The 25,687-nt window shown below is 57.3% G+C and overlaps 1 protein-coding gene across 2 annotated transcripts in view; it reads left to right on the top strand.

The window, feature by feature from the left end:
* The window catches only part of RASGEF1C (RasGEF domain family member 1C), a 66,655-nt gene extending 46,401 nt beyond the window's left edge, over positions 1 to 20,254 (top strand). The window contains exons 5-14 of one of the 2 annotated variants that reach the window (XM_024551254.4): positions 2,086 to 2,286; positions 3,341 to 3,415; positions 5,991 to 6,080; positions 7,294 to 7,396; positions 7,825 to 7,904; positions 7,985 to 8,080; positions 11,029 to 11,124; positions 12,644 to 12,767; positions 19,613 to 19,685; positions 20,126 to 20,254. In XM_024551254.4, coding sequence (XP_024407022.3) covers positions 2,086 to 2,286; positions 3,341 to 3,415; positions 5,991 to 6,080; positions 7,294 to 7,396; positions 7,825 to 7,904; positions 7,985 to 8,080; positions 11,029 to 11,124; positions 12,644 to 12,767; positions 19,613 to 19,685; positions 20,126 to 20,150 — 963 coding nt within the window. In that variant the 3' untranslated portion in view covers positions 20,151 to 20,254. Of the gene's footprint in view, positions 1 to 2,085; positions 2,287 to 3,340; positions 3,416 to 5,990; positions 6,081 to 7,293; positions 7,397 to 7,824; positions 7,905 to 7,984; positions 8,081 to 11,028; positions 11,125 to 11,859; positions 12,037 to 12,643; positions 12,768 to 19,612; positions 19,686 to 20,125 lie in introns of those variants that run through there. The other variant, XM_045188281.3, reaches the window with a different exon arrangement.
* The last annotated feature ends 5,433 nt before the right edge of the window (positions 20,255 to 25,687 follow it).

Below are 25,687 nucleotides of genomic sequence, written 5' to 3'. Positions count from 1 at the left end.
AAAGCCATGCCCCCTCTCTGGCCCCCTGAGAAGCTGTTGACTATGCTAAGGAATCTTTCCAACCACCCAGTGGAAAGAACCAGATACAGCTGAGACCTACACTGGGACTGCTGAGAGCAGCCATCCCCCGTGGGCTTTTGGAGCAGAAATAACTCATTCGGGACATTTTTTTTAGAAAGACTTTATTTATTTATCTTTAGACAGAAGGGAAGAGAGGGAGAAAGTGAGGGAGAGAAACATCCATGTGGGAGAGAAACATCCATGTGAGAGAGAAACATTGATCAGTTGCCTTTCCTACACGCCCCATCTGGGGAGCTAACTTGCAACCCAGCCATGTGCCCTAATGGGGACTCAGACCCTCAACCTTTTGCTTTGTGGGACAACACCCAGCCCACTGAGCCATGCCGGTCAGGGCTCATTCGGGACATAATTCGACTCTTCCCTTGCTGAGTGGTGTGAGCTGGAACCAGGGTTCCCCAGCCCCCCACACCACCCAGGCCCGGGCCAGGGGCCCCCAAGCGTCTTTATGATCCTCAGGTTGTGTATCCTCAGAAAACCCCCGCTCCAAGGGGAGACCCGCTAGGGCCTGGCCCGCATCCCTGGCTGCTGCAGGTGGACTTCAGGGGCTCCCCTCCCAGCATGGGCTCGTCTCAGAAGGGAGCAAGGGAGTTCTGCTCCTTCCTGGGTGAGCAAAGGCCCGTAGGACCACCTGAGCCCAGATACAGGCTTGGGAAGCATGGCTCTGTGGGCTACCTCAGGCCAGGCACCTGCCCTCCTGAGCGTCATCAGTAAAACAGAGATGATAACTCCCCCCCCCCAACCCTCAGCCACACAGCTTTGAGGCAAAGCCCCTGAAGTCACTTGTGCTCTTCCTTCAGCTCCCGGTAAACGTGAGCTCTGAGGAAAAACAAATTCTTTCCAAAAGTCGGGCGTATGGGGATTATTTTTAGCCTATGGAGCTTTTCTTAGGGAACATCTCAAACAGACGCAAACGTAGAGAACGGCAGCCGTGGACTCCTGGGCACCAGCACCGGCTTCAACAACTAACAGTCTGCCCACCTCGTCCCCGGTCCCCTCGCACACTTCCCCTGACAAGTTATTTTTAAACATAGACATTCTTTGCTCCAAAGTTGTTTCAGCATTATCCTGTAAACGGTGGAATCACGGGACACGAAGCACCACACATGTGGCAGAGAGGCGGCCGCAGGCGCTTTCAGGGCTGCGGGTCTTTGGGCAAGTGGCTTAACGTCTCTGAGCCTTGAACTTCTCAGATGCTCCGCCTGCCAAAACAGCAGGAAGACGTGGGCCTGATCTGAACTTACCTGGCAGCGTCCACAGTTCACCTCCCAGGCCTCGGGGGCCCGTGTGTGCCGCCTGCCACCTCGGTGCTCCCCAGGGCCACCACTCCCCATGAGCCCCTTGGCCTGCGGACAGTTGGGTCCACCTGGGGGGAGGGCGCTGTTTGTTGGCAAGCTCAGGGGGCTCTTTTGTGGGTTGCTGACCACACCCTTGGGAACATGGGAGCATCTCACTCAGTGAGCCCAGCTGGTCTGACGGCACCGTCCCTGGACATGGCGGGGTCTCCAACAGGGAAGTTACCAGTTTCCCCCTGGGCGGGAGGGTGGGGCCACAGCCTTTTGTCCCTGTACCCAGCCCAGAGTGGCTGAAAGAGGAGCCCGTCTGCCAAGCTGCACGGCAAGGGACTCCATGGGCCCAGGCAGCCCGCTCTGTGCCTGGAGCCAGCGCGGCTTGAAGGCTGAGCTGAGCAAGAGACCAGCTGCCCAGGGCAGTGCCGCTCCACACCTCCCTGCTCCCCCCACCTCTGCTTCCCGGCACCTGCCCCATCACCTGTACAGTTGGGGTGACTTTGGACCCCCGACTCCCACTCCAATGTCTGCTCTCTCCTCAGTTCCCACCAGTGGCCCTGCAGCCTTCTATCCCATTGGCCTTGACTGTGGCCCCGATCCCAAGCTGCCCGGGATCGGGTCCTGTGGGGGCAGGCGGGAGTGGTGGGGGCAGGTGCCGCCTCAGACAGGGAGGCAGAGCTGGCTGCTCAGGCCTGCGCGCCCTCTCCCCACCACGCAGGCCTACAGAAGGCGGCTGCACCAGCTCCTGCAGGCTCTGCACCAGAAGCTGGCGGCCTTGGGCCAGGCGCCGGAGAGCCTGCTGGGCAGCGACAAGCCCGTCTCCTACAGGACCAAGCCGCCGGCCTCGATCCACAGGGAGCTCCTCAGCGTCTGCAGTGACCCCTACGTGCTGGCCCAACAGCTGACCCACGTGGAGCTGGTGAGCAGTCCCATGCCACCCTCACCCCGACCCAGAGCCGGGGACAGCTGAGCACCCCCCATCTGGCCCCCGGCCTTGTCTCAGCATAACCCAGGCGGGAGCCCGTCTGAGCAGGTGCCCCCAGAGCTCTGTGGCTTCAGAGCACTCTCTCACCAACCCTGGTGCAAGCACAGGAGGGCCGGCCAGCCCTGCCCAGCTTTGACTGCTGGCTGGCATGAGAGTCCAGACCAGGACAGAAGCACTGGGTTCAAATCCTGGCTCTGACACCACCTGCTGTGTGACCTTCCCACAACTAGTGCTTTCTCTGCCTGGCCTCAGTTTCCCCACCCAGAACTCACACAGACATACTTTGTCCACCCCCTCTCCACCCCCCACTTTCCAGAGGAGCCCAGACAGTCCATCCTACTTGTGAAGGGGGTGCCTCAGCTGGCCCCCCAGCATGCTGGGTTCCTGGAGATGCAGAGGCCAAGGGCCCCTCCCCCGGGAGTGGAGGCTGGAGTGGGTGTTTTCCTGTTAAACCTCCACCACCTGTGAGTCCCCCGATGTTTTCCAGGCACTACTCTCAACACTTGTATGTGCTGTCTCATTTCCTCTTCCCATCACCTGCCAGGCAGGTGCTATTATTATTCCCTTTACACAAACGAGGAGACTGAGGTCCAGAGAGGTTAAGTACATGTCAGAAGTCACACAGCAGAGGGGAAAGAGCCAGGATTCAACTCTCATCCCCAACTCTGAACCACCAGGTCACCCCTGGAGGGCGCAGGCCACCAATCGCCCGATTTCCAGCCTGGTTTTCCGGGGTACCACCTCCCACAAGCGCTCCCTATGAGTTGGCAGCCCCCTGGGACAGGAGGCCTGCCTCACTAAGAGATCACGCTGAGCTCTGTGATGCCCAGAGCAGGGCTATAGAGCTCCAGGGAGAAGGGCGGGTGCCCGGGACCCTCCTGGGGTGGGCTGGGAGGCAGGGGGCCCAAAGGAGCACCATGCCAGGCCCCCCAGCGGGCACATCGCTCCCCATAACTTCTCCCAACTCCTCTTCTCCCTCTCCCTGCAGGCGCGGCTGCGACACATCGGGCCTGAGGAGTTTGTCCAGGCTTTTGTGAACAAGGACCCGCTGGCCAGCACAAAGGTAGACGGCCCTTGGACAGCTGGGACCCACTAACCCCTCTGGTAGATCCCGGGGCATCAGCTGGGCCAGCTTCCCCGGGGGGACTCAGGGCAGGCAACGGGCTTGGATGCTCCACCCATGCCCCAGCGGGGGCCACTCAAGACAGTGACAGCCCTGAGTCCCCTGGAAGCCTTAGAGGGTGGGGTGTGCCTGGGGGTTCACCCACCCAGCGAAGGCGGAGGAGCGGTTAGCGGAGCCCCTGGGTGGGGAGGAGGGTGGAGGGCAGTCCCGTGCCGCTGAAGGGGACCCCACTCGCCTGTCGGGTGCGTTGCGGTGGACGCGGGTGCCCTCCAGCGTTCACTCGGGGAAGCGCAGCTGGTGCGCGCTGCTCAGCGAAGGTCAAGGTGCTGTCTTTCCTCTGAGGCTGGAGGGGCCTCTGCGCCAATCTGTCTGCACACGGATTTCAGAGCCCCGCCCCTCCCCTCTCAGAGCCCAGCCAGCAGTGTGCCTGGTGTTGGCCAATGGGGTCAAATGCGAACCAGAACTAGAAACACCCACTGGTGTTTCCTTTTTCTTTTCTTTCCCTGCCCCCTCCCCCCGCCCCGTGCAGGATTGTGTAACGTTATACATTGGTCATTTGAAAAATGGGGCTTCCCTGAATCAAGCAGATCTTTGAAATGTCGGCACATTTTATTATATATTTTAAAATCACATTCATTAATAACACTGATTTCATTAAAAAATAAAAACGTCCTCCATAGTCGGGTGGCTCAGCTGGCTGGAGTGGAGCCCCACACACCAAACGGTAGCAGCCCGTTCCCCAGTTGGGGTCGTTCTGGCCGGTCCACATCTCCTCTCTCTCTCCCCCTCTTCCTCTCTCTCTCCAATCAGTAAACACAGCTTCCGGTGAGGATTAAATAAATACATAATAAAAAGTTTAAAAAGTCCTTACGTATTGGGATGCTGTCAAGTTCCCAGAGGTGGACACATGGTTTATAAGTTCCCCATTTTCTCTTGAAAACTTGAATTTTATCATGGTCGACAAATACCATCAGTTCTCTGGAGGGACAGGCTCATTTTGTTCATTTTGAAGACAATCGCAGCCACCTGCTGAACTTTGAAAGCGCGTATGGGGTCAGTCCAACTTCAAGGGACAGCGCTGGTCCCTGGAGGAGTGCCAGCCCCCAGGCGCCGTCAGACGTCAGACCTCCGCCTGCAGCGCGGGAGCCACATGGCTCCCACCTCTCAGGGACCTTGAAAAAGACGCATATGCAAGGGTCAACATTTTATAAAACTGGGGAAAGTTGTGCTTCCCAGAGGACGTTCTTAAGTCGCACTCGCTTTTCTCCTGCATCATGTGTGGGAGGGAGGGGCACAGTGACCACTCAGAGGGACCTCGGAGCCTCTGCCCCCACCCTGGCAGAGGTGTCAGCAACTTCCCCTGGCTCTCTGACACAGCACCGCGGTGTCAGCAGTGAAAAGGCAGTAACCCTGCATAAAGGGGGAACCAGCTTTGCCCTTGGGGACCCCACGACACCCCGAGAACTGCTGCTGGAGGGGACACTGTGTAACTGTGTGTGTCCATAGTCAAACAGTGTCCGGCCCAAAGAATGCCTCTTTTTTATTACAAAACCTTTTCTTACAAAATCATAAGCATGCAATTCTGTAACGTAATAGCATCACACCCCAGCACACTACATGACACGTTGGGTGCCGTGTTCAAATGAAAACTACCTTATCACACCCACATCGTTGCCCTACCAGCCACACGCAAGCAGGCACCACTTCTGCCGGACCCATTTAGACATAGGAAGACACAGCTGATTCCTGTCTCTCGCAGCTTGTGTGCCCTAAAAACCCGCTGTGAGCGCGGAGTCAGCCAGCGCCCCTGCTCCGAGGGCAGTCTGACGCTTTCATCGGCCAGTCCACATTCGGCCTCGCTTTCCTGTGTTTCTGTGTAAAGACACCTTATTTAATAAATACCGTCGTTCAGTAACACTGTGTTCAGCAGCAGCAGCACTGTGACTCACGTCTGGACAGAGCTCGCTCAGCCTCGTGCTTCCTTAGGGCACACCACGCTAGCTCGTCCTGTGCGGAGGGACGCAGAGATAGCCCCGGGCGCTGTGCGGCCCCCACCCCGGGCAGGGCAGCGAGACCTCCACGGCACCGCGTGCAGGGCCGAGAGGGCGCTTGTCTTCAGCGTGGGCGCTGACGTAGGAAGGCAGGGTGTCCCTGAGCTCACTGTGAGGACGAGCAGGGTGGCTCAGACTTTGTGCCACTCTGCACATGGCCATGAGTGACAGTGAACGTGAGGCGAGTGTTATTTGGGGGTTACAGAAGAACTTTTAAGGAGTAGATAAACTCACGAAATCTGTGAATTACACATATTACACAATTACACATATTAATATGTCCCGTTAAATTCCATCTCTAAGTGTACAGAAAAAAGATGGAAAATATCCGTTGAATCATTTGTACTGGTGGATGGTGTTAAGGTTCCAACATTTTCCAAACCGCCTGCAATGATCATGAACTGACCTCGTGTCCCCAAACTCCCTGACAACGAAGCTGAACCCAGTCCTTCCGTCTTTCCTAGCCCTGTTTCAGCGACAAGACCAAGAACCTGGAGGCGTATGTGAAGTGGTTCAACAGACTGTGCTACCTCGTGGCGACTGAGATCTGCATGGTGCGTACAGACCCGCGCACGAGCTGGCGCGGCCATGGCCTGGGTTGGGGGGACCAGAAGGGCTTCCGGAGCCTGTCCATCCCTGAGTCCAGGGCTGGGCTGGGCACCCCTCCGGGACACCAGGTGTCACCTGGCTTGCCTGCAGTGACATTTCCCCTCTGGGCAGAGCCTGGCACAGGTCTCTGCTGGCCTCTGACAGAGGGTGTTGGAGACCGCTCCCTGCAGGAGCTCAGGGCCTCTCTGCTGCCCAGTCTGTGCCTGTCTGCCCGGGCCGCAGCCCACGCTGCTGGGCTCACTCAGGATCTAGAGGTAGAAACAACCTGACCTCTAAGAACTGGGAGATTGCACCTTCAAAGTCCAGGACTCTGGCTTCTGGGGAGGAGGAAGACCCGGCCAGTCTGAACCGGCCATGCACGTCACACAGCCAGCCCCTCCAGCCAGCCCTGCACGCCTTCTTCTCTCCAGTCCAGCACAGGCTCAGGGACACCCCTCTGGGCCCAGTCCTCACCATCGGGGGGGGGGGGTGCGGGGGGGGGCCCAGGGGCCGCTTTCCCACAGCACAAGCACCGGGCTGGGCTCTCCAGAATCAGGTGCTGTGACAGCCTGGGGTGCAAGGTGTTTCTGGGGTGGACACCTGTCACAGACGGAGGATGGGGCAGGGGCAGGACCGGTCAGAGGAGAAGTTGCCCTGTGATGCATCTGCAGGTGGCAGTTTCCTGTCCGAGGCCCCCAACAGGCCGACAGTACTGTCACCTGCACTGCCCTGTGAAGGACAGAGAGGGACAAAGGCGCATCTGGGAGGCGGGCCACTTCTGCTTCTGTCGGTTTGGGCAGAGCACAGCGTGGGGCCTAGGGTTCCCGCAGCTGGCCCAGCAGAGCTTACCTGAGTGAAGCCCAGCCTGCAGCCCTGCCTGTGGACAGCCAGCCTCCTGCAGGGAGGAGAGGCCAGGAGCGTGCTCTCTGCTTCTGGAGGGGGCACTGGAGCTGAGCCTGGGGGAAGAGGGGCCTCCCTGCCAGAGTGGCTCCTATAGCCCCCCCTCCCCAGTGGTGGGCTGGCTTGCCAGGGGTGTGCTTGAGACCCTGCGCCCTCAGGCCACAGACTGGCCAGATCACACATCTCAGCCATGAGGAGGGACTGGCTGGGGGAGCAGGGAGTGTCGTCAGGGTCAGAAGGGGACCTGTCATCGCTGAGGCCCAGGTGCTCTGTCCCCAGCCGTCCAAGAAGAAGCGGAGAGCCCAGGTGATCGAGTTCCTCATCGACGTGGCCCGAGAGTGCTTCAACATTGGCAACTTCAACTCTCTCATGGCCATCGTCTGTGAGTGTGCACTCCCGGAGGTGGGTGGGGTGCAAGCCGGGGTGCTCCTCTGTGCAGAGGGTGAGTGCCAGCGGGGCCGCATCCCCTGCGCCAGAGGTCCAGGGACGGTGCCAAAGTTGAGGCAAGCTCAGCCCCCTTAGGGTGCTTGGAGAGGGTTTGGCAGCATGTCCCCAGATCCAGGGAGAGCAGGGCCCAGCCACTGAGTGGGGCCAGTGTGCTGGGGCCTGGGACAGGGGCCTGCGCATGCGGAAGCCAGGCCCACCCCAGCTTAGCGTCTGCCTGCTATCCGACGGCTGAGGCTGCTGCAGACCTCAGCCCAGGTCAGGGCCCAGCCCTAGGGGCTGGGCCACCTGGGGCCCGCAGAGGCCTCTGGCCCTGGGAGTGCCTGGGCTGTGTGGCCCTCCCCAGCGCGGCCCTCCCCCTTCCAGCTGGCATGAACATGAGCCCTGTCTCCAGGCTGAAGAAGACCTGGGCCAAAGTGAAGACAGCCAAGTTTTTCATCCTGGAGGTAGGTAAGGCTGCTGAGCAGCCAGGGGACGCTGGCTGTCCTCAGATACAGCCGCCCAGCTGCGCCCTGTCTCCTTCCAGCACCAGATGGATCCCACGGGGAATTTCTGCAACTACAGGACGGCCCTGCGTGGGGCCGCCCACCGCTCCCTGACCGCTCACAGCAGCCGGGAGAAGGTAGGTCGGAGGCTTGCCTGCTCTTCAGGCTCCTCCCCACTCGGGTCCCTTTGAGCCCTGAATGGCTCTGTTGCTTGGAGTCCCTTCTGTTTCAGATCAGAAGCTGGTGCCAAGTACGTAGGGTCTGACATCGCCTCGTTCTAACCTCAGTGCTTTCATAGATGTGGCCTCAGGTCCCAGCAGTGTGTCTGCCAATGACTGGCCTGAGCTTCCTGCTGAAATGACCTCTTCACAGGGCCTTCGCTGCCCCCGATCAATTCAGTTGCTCCAAATTCTCCCAAAGCCTCCAATACAAGAAGCTGCACACAGGCCTTGGGACTGCGGGGAGCCTCTGGGTTAAAGCCTGCCGCCAGCAGGTGACCAGCCTTGCTCATCTCTGTGCACAGCACCTGCCAGCGCTGGCAGGGCCTGCCCTCTGGCCCGCTGCTGGAACTCTGGCGGTGCCAGGTCCCTGCAGGGTTTGTGGAGGTCTGCTTCCAGCTGGGGGGAGGGGAAAATAGGACAGGCTGCTGTTCTCGGATTCGCAGACACTTTGGAACTGCCTGGGGCAGACCCCAGTGGTCAGGTTTGGGGCTCAGACGGGTTGGCCCTTCCTGCTCACGCTGTGAGCACTCTCCAGCCCAACCCAGGAGAGCTGAGCAGGTGGAGCGGCACCCAGTGAGGGGGCTCCAACCCCAGGGCGGGGAGCCTGTGCCGCCCCCCACCTGCCCCCAGCCAGAAAGCCGGAAGACGGGCAGCAGGAGAGGGACCTCGCTTCACGGAGCACCAACTCCAGGAGAGCCGCCCACCTCCAGCCCTGTTGATTCTGACAACTGCTCTATGGGGTGGATTTCAGCGTCTCCACTTCCCAACGCGGAGCGCAGTCTCACCGCGCGTAGGCGGCAACGCCAGGCACCAGGCTCTAACCTGTCCTGCTCCGAATCTTGTGGTCTTTGCACAGCACCGTGCCTCCTGTTTCCAGGGCACAGGTGTCACGTGGCAGCCACAGGGGCCCTGGCTGACGGCCTGGAGGTGGCTGCAGCCTTGCATCTGAGGCGTCAGTCGTGACCCTGTGCTCCGCACCGCTCCTCTTCCGTCTGCGCCAAGGCCTCCTGTTCCAGCTCTGCTGGGGCTGCGACTCTGTGCGTTGAGGTCTAGTGTCAGAGGCGGCTGTCACTGAGCGGGGTAGACCATGGGCGCGGCCCACAGAAGGCGCTTCCTTGACCCATGGAAGGCTGGAGGATGGACGGATGGGTGGATGCATAGGTGGAGGGGTGGATGGAAGGAAAGATAGAGGGATGGATAGAGAGAAGGAAGGAAGGAAGGAAGGAAGGAAGGAAGGAAGGAAGGAAGGAAGGAAGGAAGGAAGGAAGGAGGGAAGGAGGGAGGGAGGGAGGGAGGGAGGGAGGGAAGGAGGGAGGGAAGGAGAGAGAAAGGAAGGTTGCAAGATGCTCGCACAGCCCCTCCCCTCCCCTCCCAGTGCCTCTGCACCTGAAGCTTAATTAAGGCCCAGAGGCCTCAGCAGTCACTCTGTGCTTCCCTCCTGCCTGGGGCTGGCTCCTGTCTGCACTGCCCTCTCCCCATCTCCCCACTCCGTGCAGTCTCCCTCACAGGCCCTCTCTGCATGGCTTCTCTGGGTGACCTCCAGGCTGAGCGGGGTCCTGATGAAGCTGCCAAGCTGCAGAAAGCAAGGGCAGTGGGTTTACAGTGTGGCCCAGGCAGGGAGACCAGCTGGGACGTTAGAGCCGGATAGAGTGGGCCTGGACCCTCATGGACAGGCAGGAGTGGTGAGAAGCGCTCCCTCGTGGACAGCGCTGCCACCCTGAGGACCAGCCCCTGGGCGCTGCCTCCAGGAAGCCTGCAGCAAGCCCCCGGGGAGCCCTCTGTGTCCTCAGAGTCCCTCTGCCCTCAATCCCCTCCCTGTCCCAGTGTCTCTGCCCAGCTGGGCCCAGCTCAGCCATCACACACCAACACGGGCCTGGGACTCAGCAGCTGGGGCGGGGGTGGGGGTAGGCTCAGCACTCCCTCCAGAGGCTCTCAGGGCGGACTCTTCCTTGCCTCTTCCAGCTTCTGGTGGCTCAGGAGTTCTTTAGCCAGTGGCCATGTTGCTGCCCCCTCTGCCTCCGTCTCCACATGGCTATCTTTCCTGCGTGTATCCACATTCCCCTCTCATTCCAAGGACATTGGTCCCTGGACTGGACCCAGCATTGCCAGCAAGACCTCATCTTAACTGTCTCCAGATACGGTCCCTCTGACGGGCACCGGGGTTTGGGACGTCAACATACCTGTTGTGCGGGGGGGCAGACACAGTTTACCCCACAACTGCGGGGTGCAGCCAGCTGGTTCCCCAGGGCGGTCTGAGCTGTGAGCGGTGGTCTCAGACCTCCAGGGCGGGCAGAGCAGGGAGGGAGAGGCAGGATGCGGCGGAAGTGTGGGCTGCGCCCGCCAGCCTGACCTTCAGGAGCCACATGGGTGCACTTGGCCTCGTCACAGTGCAGCAGGCTCAGGTCTCAGCATCAAAAAAGACAAGATGATAAATTGTTAAATGCGTGTCACAGAGGGGACCGCAGAGTGTCACAGCAGGTGCCCTCCACAGCACACGGACTTAATGTGTGCACCGTCCCTCCCAGCGGGCACTGCGGGGAGTGTCCAGAGGGCATCGGGACTATGTGCCTTTCACCCCGTCAGCCACAGGCGGACCAGCGTCTACGGGAGGGGCTCAGCCGGCTCCGGGGCTGCGGAGGCTGCCGGGGCTGGGGGAAGCAGTCTGGGCCCAGCGAGCAGGGCCGGGGCCTCTGCCCATGTGGCTTCCATGTTGCCCCCATGGGACACACCATGTAGCCTGGACCTCATGCAGCCGGCCAGCTGTGCCCAGGAAGCCTCTCCCAGCTATGTATCCTAAGGATGCATCTGACGTCCCTGGGCCGGTGGCCACTGGCCAGGGCTGACCTCCACCCTGTCCCTTCCAGATCGTCATTCCCTTCTTCAGCCTGCTCATCAAAGACATCTACTTCCTGAACGAGGGCTGTGCCAACCGCCTCCCCAATGGGCACATCAACTTCGAGGTAGGGCCCCCAGAGCAGGGGGCGGGCTGGGCAAACAGGGAGTCGGAGTGGGTGCACAGCTCCCCACAAGCCCCAGGGCGGGCTCCTGGGTCTCCGCACCAGTGCAGGTGCAGCGGAATGATGTTCAGCCCTTGACAGGCACCAGGCTACCAGGGGCGCAGTGCGCAGTCGGGGAGGCCTCTCCAGGGAGGGGCCCCGAGCAGCAGGAGGAAGTGGTCGGATCAAGGGCGGAGTGGGCACTCGGGAAAGCGACCTCTCCCTGAGCAACAATCACCTCTGTCGGCTCAGGGCCCTCTCCTGGAAGCCCCCCGACCTCCCCAGGTGGAGGGAGGCCCTCACAGGAGAGACTGGGCTTCCCTGGGTCCCAGCACTCCAGTCCCCAGCTCCTCAGAAGCCAGGAGGCTGCACCGCCCTGTCTCCCCATCCCGCTCACGGACCCAGCCAGCACACGGGGCTCCACGTGGCAAGCACGTGCGACCCAGACAGCAGGCGGCCTGAAGTCACTTGGATGGAACTCACCCAGCAGCAGGGCCGCCCCAACCCACAGGCCCCCCAGCCCCCAGATCCTGCGGCAGGCAGTCCTGGGCTGCCCTTGTGAGACCAGACCCGGACCCTGTAGAACAAGGGGGCTAGGTGGGCGTGCTGGGAGGCCAGAAAGGGCTCTGCCGGTGTCCTCTGGTGATGGGTGCCCAGCAGGTACCTGGTCCCCTCGGCCTCACACAGTCACCCCCGCAGGCCCGGTTCCCTGAGCACCAGCGAGGACTTGCGGTCCAGCAGCCACTTTCAGGCTGGGGATGTCGTGGAACCAGCGGGGCTTGAGAGAGGCTGCAGGGGCCCTGGGCGCCTGGAGCTCCAGGGTGCCCCCCACACACCAGACGTGGGAGCAGTTTCCTTTTCACCTACTTGAGGCTGGGGGGCCAGAGGCAAGACAGCAAGGCGCCCACATGGCGGGATTGGGGAGGAGAGGGGAGCCGGCCCGGGGCCCATCAAAGGAAGCCAGGAATGGGGCTTCCACCCAGGCATGAGTAGGTGCTGCTATTTATTTAAAATCCTTCTTCTTTTCAACTTCAATCAACGTATGTAAATTTCTCTTAAAAATTCTACTTTGATGCATTTACTTAAACTTTCCTTAAATACATTTACTTAAGTTTATTTGCGTGCTCTTTAAACAAACACAGGTGACATCGGGAGGGACAGCCGCGTCCATAAATAGAATGAGCTGAAGTGGCACGCCAGTCTAGCTAGAGGCGCTGCCTGCTGAGGGCCGTGGCCTGAGCCACCCTGTCTCCGCGACACAGGGCGAGTCCCCAGTGTCAGGCGCTGCTGACCCCTCAGAGGGGATGAGCAGAGGTGACTCGCCCAGCTTACTGATGGGTGATGCTGCCATTTATCGCCCGCGTTCCAACCTGCTCGCCCCAAGGCGACGAGAGAAGCCTGCCAGGGCCGGCCCCACTCTCCCAGGTGACGGTGGAGGCCCTGGGAGTGGGGCACAACCATCTCGTCTCTGTGGCCCGGGCAGAAATTTCTGGAGCTGGCCAAGCAGGTTGGGGAGTTCATCACATGGAAACAAGTGGAGTGTCCCTTCGAGCAAGACCCCAGCATCACCCACTACCTGTACACTGCCCCTGTCTTCAGCGAGGACGGTAAGGTGGCCCCCCGCCCCACAACTCCTGGGCGACGGGACTCTTGTGTGGCCTCTGGGTCACATTGTCCGTCAGGGCCCCTGCTCCAAGCACAGCACGCCACGCTCACACTGCTGGCTCTGGGAGGGAGCGAGAAGGCTGCCTCCCCCTGGCTGGTCACTTGCCACCCGCAGGGCACTGGCCTGGGCCGAGGAGCTGCAGGCTGGACCTCCCGGGCCCAGGCTTCTCTCTGGAGACAGTTTGGGGGCTGTTGGGCTCCACAGGCCTGGAGCACCTCGTGTCTGACCCACTTGCCAGAAAAGTGGGGTGACGGTAGGAACTGCCCTCCGGGGACCCATGTGAAGATGTCGTGCCGCAGCTGGTGTGCGTGTGTGAGTGTGTGTGCGACGCACACCAGCTCCAGATGAGACATCTTTTCTCTAGAGCACTGTAAATGTCTGTCCCCTCCAGAAAACCAGCATTCCTGCCTGGCCATTTGTCACACACAACAGACTTGCTGGCCAGTTTGCTCCGTGAGGGGACTCGAGGCACTCCCTCTCCAGGAAGAACCAAATGGTCATCTGGGCCTGAGCTCCCCTCCCGGCGGGGCAGTGCCGCCCCACAGTGAGATGCTCCCTGGGTCCAGGACCCTCGAGCCCCCCTGGGAGCCTCCTGCTCAGCGCAAAGGAGGCCTGACTTCTCGTCACAGCATCTTGTAAATGGAGCACCTTGTGCACCGGAGAGAGTTCCGTCAGAAACGAAAGCTCAGAGGGAAGGACTTTTTCATGACTTTGCTTTTTAATCGTTAATGCTTTCAACTTTGCCATTTTATTTTTTTATATTTTGGAGCTAGTCACTTTTTGGAGTCCCTTCACACAGCAAGAAGCTCGATAGCCTGGTGGGTGAGCCAGACTGGCTGCTCCCGGCCCAGCAGGCTCTGCCACCCTGGGCCGACTCCTCACCTTCTCCGAGCCTCCTCTGCTGCTTCTGCTAAGTGGGGTCGTGAGAGAACATGCTTCCCAGGGCCACGGCGACGTTTTCTTGAGTTGGCACAGCAAAGCCCATGGGGCTGCAATCCGCTGGCACTGACTGTATCAGCTTCCTGTCTGCGCTGAAACCAGCGCCCACAAAGCTGGTGGCTCTGGTCAACACAAACCGATCCTCGCACAGTTCTGGAGGTCACTTCCACGGGGCCACAGGCACGGTGTCGACAGAGCAGGTTGTTTCTGGGGGCTCTGGGTGGAGAGTTGTCTCCTGGCCTCCTGCTGCCTCCAGTGCTGCCTGTGTTCCTGGGCTCACGGCCCCTCCTCCCCCTTCAGAGCACGTCACCCCGACCTCCACTCCACCGGTGCACTGTCTTCCCTCTCCTGTGGGCAGGCTCCCTCTGTCTCCTTCGTGAAGGACATTTGTGATGGCAGCGAGGGCCCACCCAGATAATCCAGGATCATCTTTCCCTCTCCAGACTCTTTTATTTATTGAATTTTTTTGAAACAGAGAGAGAGACATCGATTTTGTTGTCCCACTTATCTAAGCCTTCATTAGTTGATTCTTATATGTGCCCTGATGGCAGATCGAACCCACAACCTTAGCATATGGAGACAACGTTCCACCCAACTGAACCACAAGGCCAGGGCCAGATTCTTAAGTTAATCACATCTGCGAAGTCCCTTTTTGCTGTGGAAGGTAACCTATTGGCAGGGTCTGGGGATTAGCATCTGGGAATCTCCGGGAGCCATTATTCAGCCTCCACCACTAGTTACTATGGTGATTGTTGCCATCAGCCGGTAGGCAGTAGGCAGTGAAATGTGTCAAAGGCACATTAGGAGAGGAGCAGAGGGGGTCCAGGACAGGGAGGACAGTGAGGGTGGCGCATTTCATTCACTCCTTGAGACAACAGTCCTTCTAGAGAGGCCGCTATGTGCCGGGTAGTGATTTAGCTGTGAACACACAGATCAAAGCCTGGCCCTTCGAAAGCTCCCTTACGAAAGAAGCACCTTCCCTTTGACCCTCTCTTTCTTCTGTGCCTCCCACACCGCAGAAGAGAAGAAAAGCAAGAGAAGGGCACTCAGCTGCACTGAGCCCCAACCAGGTCAGTCAAAGCCTCTGAGAAAGTTCTGCCTTTGGCTCCTAGCCCCCCGCCCCCAGCAGGGCCTGCCCAGCCACCCAGCCAGCCTTGGAGCTCTCTGACACAAGTGAAAATACAGAAAATCTCAGCAAAGAAACAGAAAATATAAGAGCCAAATGGAAGTTTTAGGACTGAAAAATACAGTAACTGCAATAAAAACCTGGGTGGATGGGCTCAACTGCTGCGTGACGAGTGCAGAGGAAAGAATCGGTACGTGAGAAGGTAAAGCCATGGAAATTGTGCCACAGAGCCTTGGGGGCCTCTGGGACCGTGACAGAACTCCTGACACTCCTATCATCAGCGTCTGGGCATGCGGGGACCAGAAGACAGGGTTGAAAAGTGCTTGAAGAAATAACGGCTGGAAACTTCCCAGATTTGGAAAAGTCATAAACTTACAGATTCAAGGAGCTGAGTAAATTCCGAAGAGGAGAAACCCAAAGAAACCCATACCAAGACACATCGTAGCCAAACTTCTGGAAACTTAAGAAAAAGAAACAAATCCTAAAGCACTGAGACAGACGTGACATTTTACCGATGAGGGAAAAACAATCCAAATGACATCGGATTCCTTGTCAGAAGTGGTGGTGGCCACAGGCAATGGCACAGTTTTCAAGTGCTGACACAAAATAACTGTCGGCCCAGAATTCCATGTCCAGTGAAAGTAACATTCAAGAATTTACTATACACAGATCAAAATGTGACTTTGCACGATTGCCAGGTAACCCACAGGGAGACACAAATTAAAAAAGAACAAACAAAACAAAATAATAAATAAAATAGCAGACTCAACCTTTAACACATCAGTAATTATACTAAATGTAAATGGTCTAACTATACCAAGTAAAAGACAGAGATCAGCAGAGTAAATTAGAAAGCATGACCCACTATGCTGCCTCCAAGAAGTTCATTTCAAATATAATGGTATTGACAGATTACAAGGTTCAAAATGAGGAAACAATCAAAGGAAAGCGGGAATAGCAATATTAATATTACATGAAGTATACTTCAGAGGAAAGAAAATTCCCAGAGACAAAGAGGGGTATTATTAGAGGGTCAGCCTCCCAAGAAGACATAGCAATTGTAACTGTGTATCCACCGAACAACAGAGTTGCAAATTTATGAAGCAAAACTGATAGAAGTAAAGGAGATAAACACAGATCCCCAGTTACAGTTGGAGACTTCCATGCCCCGCTCCACAATCGATGGAACAACTACACGGAAAATCAGCAAAGAGCTCACCAATGCCATCAAATAACATAACTGACGTTTATAGAATACTCCATACCACACATTTACAGCATACACATTTTTTATTTCCAATTGCTCACAGGACATACCCTAAGATAGGCCATATCCTGAGTACATAAAGTAAACTACAACAAATTAAAATAATTGAAATCATACAAAGTTTGTTCTTAGATCACAGTGGAATCAAACTAGAAATAAATAACAGGAAAATCTCCAAACATGTAGAGTCTAAACAGCACACTTCTAAATAATCCATGCATCAAGTAAGTTTTCAGGGAAATTAAAATAAAAATTGAACTCAGTGAAAATGCAATCGAAATTTGTGAACACAGCTAAAACAGGACTGAGAGGGAATTCTACAGCAGTGAATGCATGTATTAGGAAAAAGAGGGGAAGTCTCAAATCAATCGTCCACGTTCCCATCTCCAGCACCTAGAAAAAGAGGAGCAAAGTAAACCCAGAGCCGTGGAAGGAAGGGAATGAGAGCACAGGAGAGCAGAAATCAGCGAAACGGAAACAAAACAGCAATAAAGTCAATTAAACGAAGAGCTGGTTCTTTGCAAAGAAGGGCAAAGTTGCCATCCTCTAGCAAAGAGCCTCTTGTCAAGGGGAAGAGAAGACAGAAGGTAGGAATATCAGGAGTGAACTGGGACGCACTGCAGACGCCCCGGCTCTGACGGGTAGTGAGGCAGCACCGTGCACAGCACCCAGGTGTGGCTGGTTAGGTGAAACGGGTCAACTCCTTGAAAAGCACAAACTACCCCAGCTCGACATAAAGTGCATCATTTCCATAGCCCTACAACTATTGAGGAAGTTGAATTTGTAATTTCAAAACACACCAAAATGAAATCACTAGAGAATTCTATTAAACATTTAAAGAAGAGTTAATACCAGTGCTGCACTATCTCTTTTAAAAATATAGAAGAGGGAGCTTCCCAATTCGTTTTATGATGTCAGTATTACCCCGATACCAAACCAGATAAAGACCGCATAAAAATTATAATAAAAACCAATACCCCTCATGAATACGGGTAGAAAAATTCTTTAACAAAACATTAGCATATGGAATTTGGCAATATATAAAAATAATTATAATCATGACGAAGTGGGTTTTTCCCAGAGATGCAACGCTATCTCATATTTGAAAGTCCTCAGTGTAATCTACCGTATTAACAGGCTAAAGGAGAAAAACCACTTGATTATATCGATTGTAGAAAAACATTTCACAAATTTCCTTTTTTTTAATTTTATTTATTTGTTTTTTAGAGAGTAGGGAAGGGCAGGAGAAGGAGAGGGAGAGAAACATCAGTGTGCAAAAGAAATAACCATCAGTTGTTTCTCTCACGCCCCCAGTGGGGACCAAACCCACAACCCAGGCATGTGCCCTGACCTCGGAATCAAAGCGGCGACCTTTTGGTTTGTGGGACGATGCTCCAGCAACGGAGCCACGCCAGCCAGGGCACATTCCACAAACCTCATTACGCATGCCTGGACGAAACTCTCAGAAAAATAAGAATAGAAGGAAATGGATCGACTTAATAAAGTGCATCTACAGTATCTCTTCAGCTGGCATTATATTCGATCGGAAGGACTGAATGCTTCTCTCCAGGACCGGCACCAGGCAAGGATATATCTACACTCATCCCTATTACGCCACATAGCAATGGCAGACCTAGCGTGTACAGTGAGGAAAGAAAAGGAAGTGAGGCAAGAGAAGGAAATACAGACAACAGTATGGTGATGACCAGGGGGGAGGGGGTGGAAGGGGGAGACAGAAGAGGTCAAAGGAGGGGTAAATGGTGATGGAAGGAGGCTTGACTTGGGGGCGGTGAACACACAGTACAATAATCAGACGATACATTATAGAATTGTATACCTGACTATATAATTTTATTAGCCAATGTCACTGAATTTATTAGCCAATAAATTCAATAAAAATGTTTTTAAAAGACATACAGCTCAGAAAGGAAGAATTTACATCGTCCCTGTTTGCAGAAGTAAAAATATCCCAGGGAATCTACAAAAACTCCTAGAGCTAAGTGAGTTCAGCAAAAGTTATAGAATACAAGATAAAAGTGCAAAAGTCTACTGCATTTCTGTGCTGACAATGCCTATGAAGAGACCAAAATTAAAAACACAATGCTATTTATATTTGCCATTTATAGAATTGCTCCCAAAATGAAGTGGGCGTGAACTAATAAAACGAGCGCGAGACTCTCTGGCTGGAAACGGCCGATCTACGAGGAAAGAGCAGAGCTGAACGCACGGGAAGCCCTGCGCCCCTGGGGTGAAAGGCTCAACCTAGCGGAGATCCGAATTCTCCTCCTCAGATTTAAGCACAGGTTTAATGTCATTCCTAGCGAAATCCCAGCAAGGTATTTTTTTGTAGACGTGGACAGGTTTATTCTAATGTTTATATGATGCAACAAAGGAGCTAGAATAACTGAAACAATTTTAGGGGGCGAGGGGGGTATAATAAAGTGGAAAGGATCACGCTACCCAGCATCAAGGCCAATATTCTCCGGCCACGGCGACAGAGACAATGTGAAGGTGGCAGGACAGAGGCAGGAAACGGGAACAGAGCCTCAGGAACGTTCCCGGGGGTTGACGAGGCTGAAGAAGCGGGTCGGCCCCGGGAAGACGGCCTCTTCAACCGGCGGCTGCGGGGTGTCTGGACACCGCGGGCCCAAAAATGAGCCTTGGCCTAAGGGTCACACTTACATAAAAACCAACTCAAAAGAATCACAGACTCAAATGTAAAACTATGGAAAAAAGAAAAAGAGAAAATCTTTAGGATGTAGAATAAACAAAGAGTTTCTTATAAAACTAAGTACACAACTAAACGTGACTCCGCAGGTGCACTCTTGCACACTCATCCCAGAGAAAGCAATACTCGTGCTCACACACAAGCCCGCACACCGACGTCTGCAGGGGCGCAGCGCCAACGCCCCCCACCCCATCCCACCCCGGGGGCCGAAGGGGCGGTCGCGCAGCGGCTGGCGCCTCCACCCGGAGCGAACACCGCGCAGCACCGGGCAGCGGCCCACGCTCCCTGCACCTCGCCCAAAGCTCCCAGGAATTCTGCTGAGTGAGAATAGCCAGCCCCGAGAGGTTACAAACTGTCCGATTCCATTTCTATCACAGGGTTGAAAGGATGGAGAGAACAGATTAGTGGTTGCCAGGGGTCAGGAAAGGGAAAGGGGAGGGAACTGGGCGTGGCTATAAAGGCGCCAGGAGGGCTCCTGGTGGGGTGCACGCTCTGCTCTGTGCAGGGGAGGATTGGGGTCCGCGCCCCTGGGGCCGTCCTGCCCTGAGGTTTTGCGAGTGAGTGCCATTCCGAGACCCTGGGTACCGGGTGCACGTCTCTTGTTACTTCTTACAACTGCGTGTGAGTTCCCAATTATCTCCCAACTGCAAGTTTAATTGTAAAACTCTGGGAGTGCAACAGGTTATAATCATCGACCATAATTGCATCATTTCATTTCCTGGCTAGGTCTTTATTTGGCTTCCTATGAAAGTGAGAGCCCAGAGAACCACACAGAAAAAGAGAGGTGGAAATCTCTCAGGTGAGTCTGTGTGCCCAGGTGGGAGTGGGGGTGGGTGCTTGGGGCCTGGACAGGGCTCCTGGGCTTCATCAGGGCCCACTCATCCGCCTCCTGGGAGCCCCCAGCCCTTGAGGAGACAGCGCAGGTCAGGCCATGACCCTGGGTGGAGGGTGAAACTCAAGGGCTGGGTAGAAGAGGAGGCTGGGACCTCGACCGCCCCACGGCTGGTGGCTGCTCCTGCAGGTGATTAACACGTATGTCCCCACTGGAAAGTGAGACACGCACCACCTCCTGCTTGTTCAGCCCATTGGCACAGCCGAGTGGCGGGCGGAAGTGACCGACACCAGTGGGCCTGAGCCAAGGACTTGGCACGAGGCCCCCTGGGGTGGGAGGCGACCTGCTGAGGAGGTCACAGGCTGGAGAGAAGTATAACCAAGGGCCGGGCCTGTTTAAATCTGCAGGTCTTCTATTTTGGGGAAGACGTGAGGATCGGGGAGCTGGAGGAGGTGGAGGAGGAGGAGAGGAAGCCCTCTGCAGCCTTGACTCGGCTGGCCCAGAGGTCAGGGGAGACCTGGGTGCCTCGCTGCTTTGCACACGATGACCCCGAGGCCTGGTGCCCGCCACGCTGACCACGTGGCTCAGGAGACTTTTCTCCCCCTTTGGTGGGACCCTGACACTGGCAGGGCCTGGGACCTCCAGACTCATGGGCAGCACATGCCTCGGGGGCCCTGCCTTCAGGACCATGGTGGCCGCATTAGTGGGCAGTCTGTCCATCCTCCACGAGGACCCGCTCTTGCCAGGTGACTCCGGCGTGGAGGCCGACGCCGGTCTGCCGCCAGGGGCCTGGGAGCCTTCGCCTCTCCAGCAGGCATTAGGGTGCTGTGAGAGGGGCCCCGCACTCTGCAGAGGGCCCCTCCCCTGCCCCTTGATATGGACTGGTCTCTGCAGCCCTGGGCACCCCCTTTCTGGATCTTTCTGGTAGCAGGGGACAGCTTTCTGGTGACAGCTGGGAGGCTGGTCAGCAGGACAAATTTGAGTCACGGAGTTGGCAACGTGTACAGTACATTGTAAACTGTCGAGCTGGTATAAACACATTCGTACACCCTGCGTACCCACGTCCACATCCCGTCTCTCACCGTGGGCTTCTGCCAGCACGCGGGCCTGGGAATGCTGTGGCCTTGGGCAGGTGCGGCATGGCCACTTCCGCCCCACGGCCCCCAGGCCATGCCAACTGACAGGGCTTGCTGCCGAATGAGTGCTTGACGAGCCTCGGATGAGCAGATTCCACAGCCCTGCGCTCGGCCAGACGCCGCTCTTTTCGAGGCTGGGGCAGCAGGGGGAGTCTGAAACCAGGGAGGCACCCTCAGCCCACCATGAGACTCCGGCCGTGGGGCCCCCACGCAGCCCCTTACACGCCGAGCCCAGTTTCTGGGCCAGGAAGCAAATAGGCTGTGGAGCTGCTGAGCCCTCACCTGGCCTGTGGCCAGGTGCCCCAGCCAGGAAGCCCGGGAGTGTGCTGTGCACCGCCATTCCCGGGCAAAGAGGTGTGTGTCGGGGCTGAATGGACACGTCGGGCCCCACCCAGGACCAGGCTCAGCTACCCTGGCAGCAGGGTGACCCCGGGACGTCGACAAGACTCCCAGAGGGCCAGCAGCCTGGCTGAGGCGAGGGGCGCTGCCTGTAAGGGTGAAGCAGGGGCTGCTCTGTGCCCTGCCCAGCCCCCCTGGTCCAGCGGAGACCTCAGAGAGGCTGAGTCTGCAGGGAATGGATGGCAGAACAGGGACTGGGCTTCAGCCGCATCTAGCTCCTGACCGGGGCCTGGGCAAGGCCCTTGGGACAAACCCCAGGTATCCTGGGGGCCCCTGGAGCTGGCTAGAAACCCCTCCTCACTCCCTCAGCCCCACCCAGTGTGCTCTCTCGGGGTCTGGCCTTTCCTGGGGCTACGTCAGCGGGGACTGTCTGCTTTCTGGTCACACTGAGCATGGCCTCTCAGGAGCAGGGGGAGTGGCACAGGAGGGGTGAATGGCTATGCGGACACACGGTGGCAGCTGCAGGGCTGAGGGCCTTGGGCTCTGGGAGGCCTGCCCACTATGCAGTTCCGTCCAGAGGGAGCTGTGCCCTACCCCGGCCATAGGAGACGAGATATTCGGAAGGAGGCTCCCAGCCCACACCAAGGGCCCAGGCATCACCGGTCTCCCGGCTCCATCTTCTCACTCCTGAGTAACTCAGGGCAAGAGCCTGTGAGGAGACCCCAGAAGGCTGAGCTTCGAGAATGGCAGGTGGCCACAGTGCCCCACCCCCAACCTCCCACAATCCCCCACCCAGGCCTGGGATGCCAGCTCTCTCTCTCCAAGGCCAGCCCCCAGGTGCCTCCCACAGCTGTGCTCCCTCCCTGCAGCTGAGGCCCAGCTCACCTGCGTCTGTGTCTGCAGGAGATGGCAGCAGCCCCCTCCTGGCTGTGAGGAGCTGGGGAAAGGATGCTGGGGAGAGAAGTGCAGAGCCCATGCCTGAGGCTCCAGGGCAGCCAGTCAGCTGCCCCGGTCAGTGAGAACAGAGGGTGTGGCAGCCCAATGCCCCAGGCCTGCAGGCCCCACACCAAGGAAACGCCCTTTCCTGTTCCCTGCTGCTGTGTCCTTGCACTGCTCTTCCCTCTGCCTGGCATGCTGTTCCCCACTTTGTGGGTCTCGTTGGAGCTCCAGCTTCTGGGGAAGGAGCCCTGACATGCTCCAGCCAGCCCCTCCATGGCCCAGCACAGGTGCATGTCAGGGGAGGGTGGAGAGGGGAGGCCTGCGCTCACCCCTAGTTTGTGGGAGGGTACGACCAGCTCTATCAAGGTGCAGGGCCAGGTGACAGGGACTGAGTGCAGTTGTGTCTCAGGTTTATGCAAGGGGCCCTGAGCAGGCTGTCCACCTCTCTGAGCAGCCATGAGGGGCCGGGCCCCAGGGAGGCCCGGAGGAGGGCCTTTTCTCCGAGGACCTGCCCAGCAGCCCCCCGCTGGGGACCCTGGTGCCCTTTCTCTGGGTGTAACCTCGGAGGCCAGAGGGGTTGGTGCCCCACTCACAGCCACACAGGTGATTCCTTAGCCACGTCCAGGACTCAGGGCCCTTCCCTGCAGAGGCCCTCTGTCCTTCCGCCATCCTGTGCAGATGGCCCACAGGGGCTCCAGTGGGCAGGGCCTACACTTTGTGGCAGGACACAGACAGGGCCCCTGAGGCCCCGCTTGGCACACCAGCCCGGCACACACCCTGGTGTGAAGCTGCCGGCTCAGCCACGTAGCAGGTGCTCAGGCCGCAGGGCTGCAGGCCGGCAGGCAGCTCCACTGTGCCCAGGAGGCCAGGAAAGGGCTGTGGCTAGGGCCTCTCCTTGCTGCCTAGCACTTTCTTCTGAGCCCTCCGGGAAGGGAACAGGTGGGTGGGGCCAGGAAGGCCTCCTCAACCGGGATTCGCCTCAGAGGCCTCAGACCTGGCTGGGGTTTAGAGTCAGTTCATTCTCACATGGGTGACGGGGGGTCCTCGAGGCCCTGCCCCACATTGCGGCACCCTTGGAGAGCCCCCCAAACTCCACCTTCCCCCCTGCCCTGCAGGTCCCTGGGAAGGCATCTCATTGTGACCGGCGACTTATCCCCAGAACCCAGCCATAGCCAGGCCTCTGGGAAAGCCTGTCCCTTCTGCACAGCAGCCCTCGGGGCAGGACCCCAGGTGACCCCAGGGCAGTCCTCAAAGAGGGGGCAAAGTCATCCAGCGACACCACAGACCCTGCCCCTGACAACTCGGGGACAGACAGCACCAGCGTGGCCCCTGCCCCTCAGGCCTCTCAGGCAGGCTCAGGTCTCAGGCCTCTGTGTCCCACCCTGGTGCAAGACTCATCTGGGGCCCTCGAGGGGGGCCCCCACCTGCAGCACCGCCAGCAATGCCCTCCCCAGGCTCAAACTCTCTGCTGATGAGCCCGTTGACAGCCAAGAGCCACAGCCGCGGTGCCACTCAGCTGGAAGCTCCGTTTTGCCCCTCAACCCGGCTCTCGGTTGTGACTGCCCAGCCCCAGCCCAGCAAACCCCATAAAACTGGTACTGTCACCATCCCCCAGGGCCATGCCAGCGAGCAGGGAGCGGGATCAGCCCGTCGCCTCAGCCCTGTGCACGGACACTGCCGCTGAGAAGAGGGACCCGTGTCCGTTATGCCGCAAGTGCAGAGCAGCAGGCACAGCGCCTGCGCATCGGTGGGAGCGGAACAGGAAAGGATGCGCATTTGCACTCACTTGTATGACATTAAAAATCTCTTCAAAACTTTTAAAACACTAACAAAATACACAAAAGCCTAATCATAATAGGGAATGTTTGAGAAGTGTGCCCTGGGTGGATAGAGAAAGACTTTCTGCTTTTGAATCGCGCCCTGTATTACCTATCCAAATTAATGAACTAACATTTAACACACACGTCTCAGAATCTGAGGGGAGAGAAAGTCGAGACCGACTTCCAGCCGTGGGAGGTTTCTCTGGTGTGGGCGACCAGGCAGGATCTGCATCATCTGAGTTCCACAGAATGTTGCTTCCAAGAAAGCTGGCGCCAGCAGGGTTCAGGGGCCTCCAGATCTTTGACAGCACTTAGCGTCATCAGGATACGCTCCAGCTGTGAGATGCGTGCGCCAAAATGAGGAAATAAATCAGGAAGGATGACGGAAGTCAGAAATCACTGCCTCTGTCAGTGGGCAAGACCAGGCACGTCCCAGGGAGAGGAATGGGCAGGGCAGACTACAGGGAGCCGGGGGCAGGCCCGGGGGAGGCTGCAGGGGCAGAGCCTGGGGTCCCAACCAGGGAGCCCCGGGAAGGAGCACAGGAGGGGCAAGGAAACAAGGGATGGCTGGATTTGTTATAAGCCATTTAACTCTATAAATTATTTCCAAGCAATTATCTGATTTTTAAAAGTAACTTTCAAAGCCAAATCATAAAATTTCATTCAAGCAACAATACAACAAAAAAATCACAGTGAATCGCTGTGGGCGGCAGCCTGTGGCCTCGCCGGGGGGTCCAGCACCCAGACTGGTGAGTGGGGCGAAGGGCAAGCACAGGGGCCGCTGAAGGGGATGTACCTCTCAAAGGTGTCTCCTCCCAAAGTAGTGTGATCCCAGCACACGGTGGGGGCCCGGGGCCCAGGGAGGCGAGGGACAGGGACGTGTCTCAGGGCAGTGGCCATGAAGGGCCTCCTCAGGCACCAGGAACAGAAGAAACCTCAGAGTGGAGGCAGGAGGAGCTCCACCCCCTCCCAGCAAAACAAGCAGAAGGGTTGAAATTGATTGAAAAAGAAAAAGTATCTGGAAATTGTCTTAAGAGCACAGAGTAAATGAAGAAAATATTAAAAAATACTAAAGCTCAGACTGGATGGCCCGCTGTCCCACTCTTGGCTCTCAGCTCCGAGTGACAGAGGCTGTGCCCCAGGCAGGCACAGCCAAGAACACAGGGCCCACCCCCCACGCCCAGCCAAGGCTCCCTGTCTCCCCCAGAGGAATAGGCACAAGCATGTCTCAGCGCCCCTCCCTCCCCCTGCTCCTTGTGGCCAAAGATAAATCCTGAGTAAGTGCAAGATGAGAGGTTGTGGCCCCCTTCTCCACTGGCCCCCACATTCATAGGTTAGAAACTCGGCCCCAGGAGCTTCAGTCAGAGGACATAGGAGCCCCAATCACCCTCACCCCAGCTCACCTGCAGGGTGAGGCCCCACAGTGGCAGAGGCCAGCTGAGAAGAGCAGGCCAAGCTCTGGGAAGGGTCTTAGGACTAAATGGCAGGTGCAAGAATGAGGGGGTGGAAAGCAAAGTCGGTGTCTGATGCATGAAGAGGATTTTGACTTTTACACTCTAGGTCCTTGGGAGCCATTGAAGAGTCATAGTCCCTGACAGGGTCACATTCTTTTCTGCAGTCAGTCCACCAGTTGGGAAAGAGGGAACCACTGAGGGCAGACAGGCCATCAAGGAAAAGAGGCAGTGAGTGAAGAGTCAGGGGCAAAGCTTGCCCAGGTAGATGGGTGGGTGGATGG

Source organism: Desmodus rotundus, chromosome 10 (assembly GCF_022682495.2).
Source record: "Desmodus rotundus isolate HL8 chromosome 10, HLdesRot8A.1, whole genome shotgun sequence".
Taxonomy (NCBI): domain Eukaryota; kingdom Metazoa; phylum Chordata; class Mammalia; order Chiroptera; family Phyllostomidae; genus Desmodus; species Desmodus rotundus.
The sequence above is the reverse complement of the archived record's forward strand: the minus strand, read 5'-3'. Positions and strand labels throughout refer to the sequence as shown.